A 13,148-nucleotide genomic window follows, 5' to 3' on the forward strand; every position below is an offset into this window, starting at 1 on the left:
TCAGTTGATCAGGGTTTCCCATTCCCTGTGCATTTTGATATTTAAAACACAGTGTGAAAGTGCTTTGATTAGGGGGAAGACTATGAACTTTCTAAAATGCAGCACATTGTATAATGTGTAAAACATGCATGTATATTTCTGCCATATTAAAGAGGAGTCTCTTTGATCAGTCTTTTTTTTCTTCCTCTCAGTCATACAGAAGATCCATTTTACATCTGACTTCTCATTTTGGAGATTGGATACATCAATACTTGATGTGTTTCAGAGTAATGAATTTTAAAGGCAGTGAAGGGTGATACAGGAAGAAGGGATGAATTTAAAATCCTGTTAACTCTGATCCTATGCAGATAGTCTCAGCTAAGTCAATATTTAAAGAAGATGAGAGACTTGCCTGATAGGAAGTCACTGCCTTGGGATTTAAAAGCAACTCTATTCCAGAGAGTTCAAAACACTGATACAGTTCAGCCTTCTTTTTAATATGCTGAAACCACTGGTCAAGGAAATACACATTTTTTTCCTTAGCTTGAATGCTTTTTCACCCTCTCTACAGGTTGATTCATTAAAGTAAATTGGTAATGATAATAACAGTGCCAGTCAAGGAGCACTTCATGTGGGCCAGACGTTGTACTAAGTGCTTTCTTTATGTACCTTATCTTAGGGACCTATTGGTTGATGGAAATGTGTGTCATTACCGGGCACATTACTGGGCTGGGATGATTTTGTACATCCCTTATTCTAAGTAAAATTCTACATTGGGTTTTTTTTCTCTTAATGACTAACAAAGGCCACCAAGCATGAATTCCATGATGGTTAGCAAATGACCCTTCTGATGGATTGAAATCCACACACATGGCTTCTTCCTCCTGTCCTATGTTGGGAGAGCAGCACTTTCCTTTTATGCAGAGAAAACTCTTTCTTCTCTTCCTCTCTTCCTTAGAGTTTCCTCTCTCTGTTTTTTCTATTTTTATTTTTTATTTTATTTTTAATTTTTTATTGCATTTTAGGTTTTGGGGTACATGAGCTGAACATGCAAGACAGTTGCGTAGGTACACACGGCAGTGTGTTTTGCTTCCTTTCTCCCCTTCACCCACATTTGGCATTTCTCCCCAGGCTATCCCTCCCCACCTCCCCTCCCACTGGCCCTCCCCTTTTCCCCCAATAGACCCCAGTGTTTAGTACTCCCCTCCCTGTGTCCATGTGTTCTCATTTTTCATCACCTGCCTATGAGTGAAAATATGCGGTGTTTCATTTTCTGTTCTTGTGTCAGTTTGCTGAGGATGATGTTCTCCAGATTCATCCATGTCCCTACAAACGACACAAACTCATCATTTCTGATTGCTGCATAATATTCCATGGTGTATATGTGCCACATTTTTCCAATCCAGTCTATTATCAATGGGCATTTGGGTTGATTCCAGGTCTTTGCTATTGTAAACAGTGCTGCAATGAACATTCGTGTACATGTGTCCTTAGAGTAGAACGATTTATAGTCCTTTGGATATATACCCAGTAATGGGATTGCTGGGTCAAATGGAATTTCTATTTCTAAGGCCTTGAGGAATCGCCACACTGTCTTCCACAATGGTTGGACTAATTTACACTCCCACCAACAGTGTAAAAGTGTTCCTTTTTCTCCACATCCTCTCCAGCATCTGTTGTCTCCAGATTTTTTACTGATCGCCATTCTAACTGGCGTGAGATGGTATCTCAATGTGGTTTTGATTTGCATCTCTCTGATGACCAGTGACGATGAGCATTTTTTCATATGACTGTTGGCCTCATATATGTCTTCTTTCGTAAAGTGTCTGTTCATATCCTTTGCCCACTTTTGAGTGGGCTTGTTTGTTTTTTTCCTGTAGATCTGTTTGAGTTCTTTGTAAATTCTGGATATCAGCCCTTTGTCAGATGGGTAAACTGCAAAAATTTTTTCCCATTCTGTTGGTTGCCGATTCACTCTAGTGACTGTTTCTTTTGCCGTGCAGAAGCTGTGGAGTTTGATTAGGTCCCATTTGTCTATTTTGGCTTTTGTTGCCAATGCTTTTGGTGTTTTGTTCATGAAGTCCTTGCCTACTCCTATGTCCTGGATAGTTTTGCCTAGATTTCCTTTTAGGGTTTTTATGGTGCCAGGTCTTATGTTTAAGTCTTTAATCCATCTGGAGTTAATTTTAGTGTAAGGTGTTAGGAAGGGGTCCAGTTTCTGCTTTCTGCACATGGCTAGCCAGTTTTCCCAACACCATTTGTTAAACAGAGAATCCTTTCCCCATTGCTTGTTTTTGTCAGGTTTATCAAAGATTATATAGTTGTAGATACGTTGTGTTGCCTCCACTGCCTCTGTTTTGTTCCATTGGTCTATTTTTAATATGGAGTCTCGCTCTGTCACCCAGGCTGGAGTGCAATGGAGCTTTCTTGGCTCACTGCAGGCTCTGCCTCCCGGGTTCAAGTGATTCTCCTGCCTCATCCTCCCAAGAAGCTGGGACTACAGGCATGCATCAACATTCCCAGATAATTTTTGTAGTAGAGACAGGGTTTCACCATGTTGGCTAGGCTGGTCTTGAACTCCTGACCTCAAGTGATCCATCCACTTGAGCCTCCCAAAGTGCTGCGGTGACAGATGTGAGCCACCGTGTCCAGCTGGGTTTCCCGTCTTTCATTCAGTCTCTCCTGCATCTTGTATTTCTTTATCTCTGTAGCTGCTGCTAGTAATTTTTTGGCATTGGGGGATTTCCACTGCTTTCTTATGAGGTTAGCTATTTATTTAAAAGTTGGTGCCGGGTGCGGTGGCTCATGACTGTAATCCCAGCACTTTGGGAGACCGAGGCAGGTGGATCACCTGAGGTCGGAAGTTTGAGACCAGCCTCACCAACATGGAGAAACTCCATCTCTACTAAAATACAAAATTAGCCGACCCAGGAGGTGGAGGTTGTGGTGAGCAGAGATTGCACCATTGCACTCCAGCAAGAGGGAAAATCCATCTCAAAAAAAAAAAAAAATTTGGTTTGCTGATTTTATCCGTCACCATTGATTGATGTTGTTTGTCTGGCAGGGAAGGAGGGTGGAACTACCAGATTGTGAGAAATGCTATTCCTGTTTTTTCTTTTTCTGAGACAGGGTCTCACTCTGTCGCCTAGGCTTCCGTGCAGTGGTAAGATCATAGCTCACTGCAGCCTGGAACTCCCGGACTCAAGCGATCCTCTCACGTCAGCACCTCTACCAGCTGGGACTACAGGCACAAGCCACCACACCTGGTTAATTTTTGTGAGATGAGGTTTCGCCATGTTGCACAGGCTGCTATTTCTTAATTTAAAAAAGAAGTTGATGAATAACTCTTTCAACTGTCATCTCATATTGCAACTGTGCTGTTCTCCTTCTACTAATTTTTACCACTGCAGCACTTTCTACTAATCTTGGAAATACAGGGGAAATCTTTGGAAAACTGATTCCTTTGTAAATTTTTGAAAAGCCTTGCAACTTGAATCTGTTGCCGAACTGTGGTTTTACTGGTCTTTGGCAGAAAGTTGTTCTTGTGCTCATGGTGACATCCAGGCTTAGATACCCTTCTGAAACTCCCCATTCCCAGACACACACATCCACACCCATGGACTGAATTGGGAGTTCCCTGGCGACACTGGCTGGGGCCTCATCCTCAAGTGAATCGGCAAATGTGCAGCATTGGTAAGAGCCATTGATTGGTGTGGTGCTATCACTTCTGTTGCCTGGAACATGCTAAACTTGCTTATTTTACCGCCATTTGACAGCAGAGATTTAACTTCACTCTGTAAAACTCTCCCGACTCAAGCAGTTTATTTCGCAGCTAGAGATCCATCACTGCATTGGGCTTTACCCAGTTGGAGTCAGCGTTAGGTCTGTTTTGCCTGCAAACCTCTGATTACTGTCAAATTGAATTAGATGTCTCCCTTTGCTGATCACTGATTGACTTTCCCTTAATTTCTCATTCATTTTTTCGCCCATTTCAGTTGTTATAGATGAAGTTGATTAAATGGTTTTGTGTAATCAAGAATGGCATTCCATTTCAGTATTATCAGCGCCGAGCTTGTACGTCAGGGGGTGGATGAAAACAAGCTGGTAATGAGCTAGTATTTGAAAATCGAGAGGGAGCTTACTAGGAAACCTTCTTCCGGGTGAGGTAGCTTAAGGGCTCAGGGTTTTCCTGGAGGGACGCTTGACTGGCAGAACTTGGGAGTGAAGATGTCAGGTGATGGTAGGGCACACACCAGCTGTGTTAGTCTCCTGCAGCTGCTGTAACAAATGACCATGAAGTTGGTGGCTTGGAACAACAGAAAGTGATTCCCTTACAGTCTGGAGGCTGGAAGTCCAAAATCAGTGTCATTGGACCAAAATCAAGGTGTCAGCAGGGCCACGCTTCCTCCAGACACCCAAGGGGAGACTTGCACTTTGCCTTTCCCAGCTCCTGCTGGCTGCTGGCATCTCCTGGGCGTGTGGCCACATTTTTCTCTGACTCCATCTTCACTTTGCTTTCTTCTCTGCTTGTCTATCTGACCCCCTCCCCACCACTTTTTTTTTTGAGACAGAGTCTTGTCTCTGTCACCCAGGCAGAAGTGCTGTGGCTTGATCTCGGTTCACTGAAACCTCTGCCTCCGGGGTTCAAGCAATTCTCCTGCCTCGGACTCATGAGTAGCTGGGATCACAGGCATGCACCACCACACCTAGCTAATTTTTATATTTTTAGTAGAGACAGGGTTTCACCATTTTGGCGAGGCTGGTCTCGAGCTCCTGACCTCAGGTGATCCACTCATCTTGGCCTTTCAAAGTGCTGAAATTATAGGCATGAGCCACCACACCCAGTCCCCACCCTCTTTAAAGACAGTTTTGATGGCATTTAGGATTCTCAGATAATCCAGGGCAGTCTCCCCATCTCAAGACCATTCACTTCATCATGTCTGCAGAGTCTCATTTCCCTAATTAGATAACATTTATCTAATTAGATAATTAGTCATTTCCCTAATTAGATAACATTTTCGGGTACCAGAGATTAGCATTTGGGCCCATCTTTGGGAGGCCATTTTTTGGCTTACCATACTGGGCCCGCTTCACAGAAGGCCTTGATACGATGGCCCAAGGCCAGGGCTGGAGTGAGTGGTGTGAGGATGAGGGCCTGGAGGGGTTTCCAGTGGGTATTTCCCCAGCACCCTAGATCACCTCATTGCCTTGTCTTTTCACCTTTAGGAAAGGGAGGAGAATGGGCTGGAGGAAGAGCAAGCGGTGAGGGAGTGGGGAGAAGTGCTTGGAAATACTGCATTTGCACAGAGTCGGATGGCACAGGAAGAACTGCCCAAAGAAAAGCCTGGTGTGCACCTCTAAGCCCGGCATGTTGGAGCCAACACTAATTGTTAGGATGACTGCAATCATACAGCTGTGATAAAGAGGTCCAGACTCATGGAAAGAGCCACCTGGGCTGTTCCTTCTTTTTGGGGGTATCTGCAGTGTAGACATTTGCTAACTAATTATGGGGCTTTCTAGAGTTCTACCTTGACAAAGCTCTTGGAGGTGCAAAACCCTGGTATGGGCTGATTCAGCCCAGGGAGTGGAGCCTGAGAGAGAGAGTTTGTGAAGACTTTGCTCCCTGTGAGTCTTATGGATGTGGGGGAGCAGAGGGCATGGCGGAGACAATGAGGAATTGTCAGAGGCTCCTGCAACTACACTGAGGGGCTAGAGTGGGGAGAGGGAGGCTGCCGGTGAAAGGTGGCGTCGTTCCCCACTGCCAAGGAGGGTCTTTCCATGCCTGAAAATGCATCCCAAAGGGCAGCATCGGATAGACCCCTTTCTTATTTTTTCAGGGAAGCTATTTGTTTCTTGTGGCCACTTTAACAAATTACCACTCTGGTGGCTTAAAGTAACAAACTCATTCTCTCATGGTTCTGGAGGCCAAAAGTCTAAAAAAGTGTTGGCAGGGCCATGCTCCCGCCCGAGACTCTAGGGTAGGATCCTTTCCTGCCTCTTCTGGTTTCTAGTAGCAGCCAGCATTCCTCTGCTTGTGGCCCCAACACCCCAATGTCTGCCTCCTTCCTCCGGTGGCTGCTCCCTCTGCTTATTTGTGTGAAAGCTCCTTTTTTTTCTCTATTTTCTAAGGACACTTATGAGGACGTTTAGGGCTTACCCAGGTAATCTAGGTTAATCCAGTCTCAGAATTCTGCACTTAATCACTTCTGCAAAGACTTTGTTTCCAAATAAAATCACATTTATGTAATCCAAAGATTAGGCCGTTACTCAACCTGGTACAGACAATTAACAAGCTCAGCAAGGTATCTTAAAAATAATCCTGTGCGCTGTTAAAAAGGCAGATTGGATTACTGCTGGGGTTTTAGACTTGTTTATTCATAGCACTTTTAAGAATTTCATTGCCAGAAGGTATAATTTTTTAAATACTGCAACAGAGTTGAGTAAAGACAATGCCTAATTGTACTGTTCAGCATTCCTTCTTCTCCACCTCCCTGAGGATGGATGTGAAATATGTGTGTGTCTATGTGTTTTTGGAGGGTAACAGTTTACAACCTGTTCGTTTAGCATCTCTTCAACTAGTTGCGGCCAGACACAGCCAGAGTGTAACTTTAACTCCTGTGGGCTGAGAGCATCAGCCGGAGCTGACTTGGGGTAGTGCAGGCCCCTTGCTGTGAGGTGTGGATGGCAGGGGCTCTTCCAGCCTGTCTGGTCCCCTTGGGGGCTGATTGACTCTTTGTTACTGCCATCTTTGATTAAGGGCCTGAACCTCCCTATTAAAATGAGACTCTGGGCCAGGCGCAGTGGCTCACGCCTATAATCCCAGCACTTTGGGAGGCCCAGGTAGGCAGATCACTTGAAGCCAGGAGTTTGAGACTAGCCTGGCCAACATGGCTAAACCCTGTCTCTACTAATAATACAAAAATTAGTTGGGTGTGATGACGGGCACCTGTAATCCCAGCTACTCAGGAGGCTGAGGCAGGAGAATTGCTTGAACCTGGGAGGTGGAGTTTACAGTGAGCCACTATACTCTAGCCTGGGTGACAGAATGAGACTCCATCTCAATAAACAAGCAAGCAAACAAAACAACAACAACAGAAAACAGACACTGTTCTGTAGAGGGGACAGTAGATTAGGCTGTTTACAGCCATTTTTGTTTGGCGATCCCTTCATCCCTTCAGTTAGGCGCTACTAGTCACTCACTGTTTATAACGTGCTGTGTATCATGAAGGGGGAGTGGTTAAGCCATGACTGTCTTATAGCTTATCGCTGATTCTGATGTGTAGGGGAATCTCTCTGGAAGGGAGGTTAGCCTCTGAAGGACTTGGGGTCTGGGGCTTGAGTGGGGCGAGGGGGTGGCTGGAGCACTTGGAGAGTGACAGAATGCATGTCCAAGGGAGTGAGGAGATGTGGCCAGGAGGGAGAGCTGGAAGGACTTGGGGCTGGGTGGTGGGGGGGCTGATGAAGAAGCTTGACTGCTCCCATAGGCAGCAGTGAGCTCTCAGGAGCTTCTGCAAGAAATCAGAGTTCCAGACCTGCTGATTGGGAGGCAGAGTGTAGAGTGAATTCAGGAGGCCGGGAGGAGCCTCAGGAAGAGGTGACATCCATACCTTAGTCCATGCTGGTGGCGATCAGACTTTGATTGATTCATTCACTATTTTGTTTAATTCAAAGTTTGCCTTTAGTTTGGACTTTTTTTCGCCTTTTTTGTTTTCTCTTTGTTTTTTAAGGCTTTTTTCCCCCAGCTTTATTGAGGTTTAATTGACAGATGACTGCACGTGCTTACAGTGTACAGTGTGAGGCTCCGGTGAGTGGGCACGTTGTGAAATGGTTCCATAATCAAGCTCGTGCACACATCCATTACCTCACAAGATTATCATTTTTTGTGCGTGTTGAGAACATTAAAAAGATCTCTCAGCAGTTTTCTTTCTTTCTTTTTTTTTTTGAGATGGAGTTTCACTCTTGTCGCCCAGGCTGGAGTATGATGGCGCAATCAATCTCGGCTCACTGCAACCTCCGCCTTTCTTCCTTTCTCCCTTCTTTCATTCCTCTTTCTTTCCTTCCTTTCTTTCTTCTCTTTTTCTTTCTCTCTTTTCCTATTTCTTGGTTCAAGTGATTCTCCTGCCTCAGCCTCCCGAGTGGCTGGGATTACAGGCTCCCACCATCATGCCCCACTAATTTTTGTATTTTTAGTAGAGACAGGGTTTCACCATGTTGGCCAGGCTGGTCTCGAACCCCTGACCTCAAGTGATTCACCCACCTCGGCCTCCCAAAGTGCTGGGATTACAGGCGTGAGCCACTGCACCCGGCCTCTTAGCAGTTTTCAAGTGTGCAATACATTAGTGTTAACCCTGGTTGCCATGCTGTACATTAGATCTCAGACTTCTGCTTTCTTTTTCTTTTTTTTGAGATGGAGTTTCACTCTTGTTGCCCATGGTGGAGTACAATGATACACAATCTCAGCTCACTGCAACCTCTGCCTCCTGGGTTCAAGTGATTCTCCTGCCTCAGCCTCCCTAGTAGGATTACAGGCATGTGCCACCACGTCCAGCTAATTTTGTGTTTTCAGTAGAGTTGGGGTTTCTCCATGTTGGTCAGTCTGTTCTGGAACTCCTGACCTTAGGTGATCCACCCGCCTCGGCCTCCCAAAGTGCTGGGATTACAGGCGTGAGCCACAATGCCCAGCCTGTTTTTGTCTTTATCAGGAACTATGTCTACAAAATAATATTTGAGCCCCTCACTGAAAACATGTATTCATCTGTATTTATTTACTTATATTTATTTATGTACCTGTACCTCTGTATATGGCATATTGCATATAATGCATATTGAGGGCATTGTGAAAAAGGTACAAAATGTAATTACAAAAAAGACAAATAAAGGGAAATGGGAGGTCCACTGTGTTCCTTCTGTCCCAGGAGGCCCTGTAGCTGTGTGAGAAAGAGTTCCTGGGTGCTCGTGTCTCAGGTAATGACAGGGCATCTGGGCGCTGGGGGCAGTGGTTGGAATGAACCAGATGGGTGGGTAGGGGAACAAAGAAGAAGGACAGGTGGCAAGGCAGCTGGCAGAAGACATTGACATCATGTGTTGATGTCAGTGGCTGATCACATTAGAGAGGGGAGTGAAGACAAAAGAAAGAACAGGGCGGCCGGTCGCAGTGACTCACACCTGTGAAACCAGCACTTTGGGAGGCCGAGGGGGAGAATCAATTGAGGCCAGGAGTTCAAGACCAACCTGTGCAACACTGGGAGATCCCTGCCTACAACAAGAAAAAAATTAGCCAGCCATGGTGGTGTGTGCTTATAGTACCAGGTCCTGGGAGGCTGAGGTGGGAGGATTGCTTAAGCCCAGGAGTTTGAGGTTCAGTGAGCCATGATTGCACCATGTACTCCAGCCTGGGCAATAGCGAGGCTCTGTCAAGAAAAAAAGAGAAAAAGAGAGAGAGGGAAAGAGAGAGAGAGAAGGAAAGGAAGGGAGGAAAGGGAAGGAAGAGGGAAAGAAGGAGGGAGGGAGGAATAAAGGAAGGAAGAAGGGAGGAAGGAAGGAAGGGAAGGAGAGAAGGAAGGAAGGAGGGAGGGAAGAAATGAAAGAGGAAGGAAGGGAAGGAGGGAAGGAAGGAAAGAAATAAGGAAGGGAGGGAGGGAAGGAGGAAGGAAGGAAGGAAGGAAGGAGGGAAAGAAAGTAGAAAGGAAGGTAAGGAGGAGGGAAAGAAGGAGGGAAGGAGAAAGAGAAGGGAAGGAAGGGAGGGAGGGAAGAGGGAAAGAAGGAAGGAGGGAAGGAAGAAGGGAAAGGGGGAGGAAGGAAAGGGAGGGAGGGAAGGAAGGAAAGAAGGAAGGAGGGAAGGAAGGAAGGATGAAAGCGAGGGAGGAAGGAAGGAAAGAAGGAAGGGAGGGAGGGAAGAAGGAAAGAAGGAAGGGAGGAAGGAGGGAAAGAAAGTAGAAAGGAAGGAAAGAAGGAGGGAAGGAGTAAGGAAGGGAGGGAGGGAAGGAGAGAAGGAAGGAAAGGAAGGAGGGAAGGAAGAAGGGAAAGGGGAAGGAAGGAAAGGAGGGAGGGAAGGAGGGAAGGAAGGAAAGAAGGAAGAGAGGAAGGAAGAGAGGAAGGAAAGAAGGAAGGAGGGAAGGATGGAAGGAGGGAGAAAGGAAGGAAAGAAGGAAGGAGGGAAGGAAGGAGGGAGGGAAGAAAGGTAGGAAGGAAGGAAAGAGGAAGGAAGGGAGGGAGGAAAAGGGTGAACACCGTGGAGAGGTGACTTCCCCTAAAGTAAAGAGGACTGGAGACAGATGCGGATTTCGGGTGGAAATGACAGTCTTCCCTTCCCTTCTGTCCCTCCATCCTTCCTTCTGTTCTTCCCTCCCTCCCACCCTACCTCTTGTGACAAGTTGATTGTGGGGTAAATGCCCCAGGAGCAGCTTCCTGGGGGTGGGAGAGATGTGACTGTGGAGTAACAGCAGAGGCTGGGTCCTGACAGTGGCAGCTGAGTTTCCCTGGGAGTGATTCAACAAGGCAAGGAGGTAGACCTGGGGTTTGAGGGCCTGTGCAGGGCAGAGAGGGTCGGCAAGGCGAGTGGTGCTGCATCTTTGGGCAGTGCCCCGCAACCATGCCCTGGAACATGCCCAGATTTAGCTGTTTCTGAAGTGGTTGGGGGTCCTCAGATCTGGAAGGAGATGATGGTGAGTCTTGAGAGGGACTGGGAAGAGTCCTTTGCTGGAGGAGAAATTGTCATTTCATCTTCCCATCCTGCAGAAACATAAGTTGGACATTAACCCTGCACTGTGCCTTCCAGACAGCCATTCAGGTTTTCTTAGATAAATTCCATTGTCTTCCTTAATAACTGGACCTTTTGATTTTTTCTAATGTTATACATATATGTGTGTATGTGTGTGTGTGTTTATGTGTGTATATATATATATATGGTATATTCATAAATATGGATGTGTATATATATATTTTTTCTGTTGATGCTTTTACTTTTTTATTTTTATTTTTACTTTTTTTGAGATGGAGTCTTGCTCTGTCACCCAGATTGGAGTGCAGTGGCGTGATCTTGGCTCACTGCAACCTCCACCTTCCTGGTTCAAGCAAATTCCCCTGCTTCAGCCTCTGGAGTAGCTGGGATTACAGGTGTACGCCACCATGCCTGGCTAATTTTTTTTTTTTTTTGCATTTTCTTTAGTAGAGATGGGGTTTCACCATGTTGAAACCTCGAACTCAGGGTGGTCAGGCTGGTCTTGAACTCCTGACCTTGTGATCCGCCTGCCTCAGCCTCCCAAAGCGCTGGGATTACAGGTGTGAGCCACCGCGTCCAGCTGATGCTGTTTTAGATAAGTTGTTTCTTCTGCTGCAGAGAAATAGCTATGCATTATCCTTGGATTCTTGAGAGTAGCCCAGGAGTCACTATTGTCTGTCACGTCTGATAACAGGCACGATCTTGGTTTCTCCTTAGGTGGCCATAAAAGTCATCGATAAGAAGAGAGCCAAAAAGGACACCTATGTCACCAAAAACCTGCGGCGAGAGGGACAGATCCAGCAGATGATCCGCCACCCCAATATCACTCAGCTCCTTGATATTTTAGAGACGGAAAACAGCTACTACCTGGTCATGGAACTGTGCCCTGGGGGCAACCTGATGCACAAGATCTATGAGAAGAAGCGGCTGGAGGAGTCTGAGGCCCGCAGATACATCCGGCAGCTCATCTCCGCTGTGGAGCACCTGCACCGGGCCGGGGTGGTCCACAGGTGAGGGCCTGGCCAGGTGATGGTCGCTGACTGTGCGCTCCGTGCGTGGCACTGTGCTTCAGCACTCTCTGAGCCTCTGAGAAAGGCTGAGCAACTGCAGTCTGTTTTACAATTTTTCTACATTTTTATTTTATTTATTTGTTTATTTTTTTGAGACAGAGTTTCATCTTGTTGCCCAGGCTGGAGCGCAATGGTGCAGTCACGGCTCGCTGCAACCTCCACCTCCCAGGTTCAAGCAATTCTCAGGTCTCAGCCTCCCAAGTAGCTGGGATTACAGGCACTTGTCACCAAGCCTGGCTAATTTGTTTTTGCATTTTTAGTAGAGACAGGGTTTCACCATGTTGGCTAGGCTGGGTTTCTATATTTTTATTCCATGGGATTGTTTTGTGAGTTGGGTTAATGCCAGTGTGAGCGTTTAAAGAGTAGAATCTGAAGCCGGAGTGACTAGGCTTGCAACCTGACTCTGCCCTGTAATAGTTATGTGACCTTGGGCAAGTTACTTAAAAGTAACTTGCTAGGGAGGTTACTTTTATTTATTTATTTTTTTAATTTTTATTTATTTTATTTATTTTTTTGAGATAGAGTCTCACTCTGTTGTCCAGGCTGGAGTGCCGTGGCACGAACTCAGCTCACAGCAACCTTCACCTCCCGAGTTCAAGTGATTCTCCTGCCTCAGCCTCCCTAGTAGCTTGGGATCACAGGTATGTGCCACCTCGCCTGGCTAATTTTGTATTTTTAATAGAGACAGGCTTTTCCCCTGTTGGTCAGGCTGGTCTTGAACTCCTGACCTCAGGTTATCTGCCCGTCTCCATCTCCCAAAGTGCTGTGATTACAGGCATGGGCCACTGTGCCTCACCAAGCCTCAGTCTCTTAGTCTGTAAAATGGGAATAATAATGACACGTCTCTCTCAGTTGGAGTAAGGGTCGATGAGTTACTATATGAGAAGAGCTTGAGACAGTGTTTGGTACCTAGAAGGCATCAGGTAAGTGTTAGCTGCGTTTCTTATTTGCATACTCGTGAGACCAGTTGCTTAGGCCTACAGGAGCCAGTGTTAAGATGGCATGAGATTATTTTCCACTTAGTGCTAGGGATGATGGTGCTTTCATTGTCTTTGCTTTACATATGGTAGCCACTCAAGAGCTGTTTTATTCAATTATTTTATTTTTATTTTTTTTGAGACAGAGTCTCGCTCTGTTCTCCAGGCTGGAGCGTAGTGGTGTGATCTTGGCTGAATTAATAACTATATGTACTATAAAAGTCACAATTTGAAAGTATATAATCTAGTGTTTTTTAGTGTATTCACAGAGTTGTGCAACCATCACCACCTAATTTTAGAATATTTTTATTACCCCCCAGAAGAAACCCTCTACCGATTAGCAGTCACTCCCCATTTCCCTCTTCCCCCAGCCCAGGCAGCTACTAATTTACTTTCCATCTC

The 13,148-nt window shown here is 45.9% G+C and overlaps 1 protein-coding gene across 1 annotated transcript in view; it reads left to right on the top strand.

The window, feature by feature from the left end:
- Positions 1-13,148, top strand: part of HUNK (hormonally up-regulated Neu-associated kinase) — a 131,970-nt gene that overhangs the window by 44,520 nt on the left and 74,302 nt on the right. Inside the window, exon 2 of the mRNA XM_002761364.6 lies at positions 11,417-11,709. Within this exon, the coding sequence (XP_002761410.4) occupies positions 11,417-11,709 (293 nt within the window). The remainder of the gene's footprint in view (positions 1-11,416; positions 11,710-13,148) is intronic.

The sequence above is a fragment of the Callithrix jacchus genome, chromosome 21, assembly GCF_049354715.1.
Source record: "Callithrix jacchus isolate 240 chromosome 21, calJac240_pri, whole genome shotgun sequence".
NCBI classification, from domain to species: domain Eukaryota; kingdom Metazoa; phylum Chordata; class Mammalia; order Primates; family Cebidae; genus Callithrix; species Callithrix jacchus.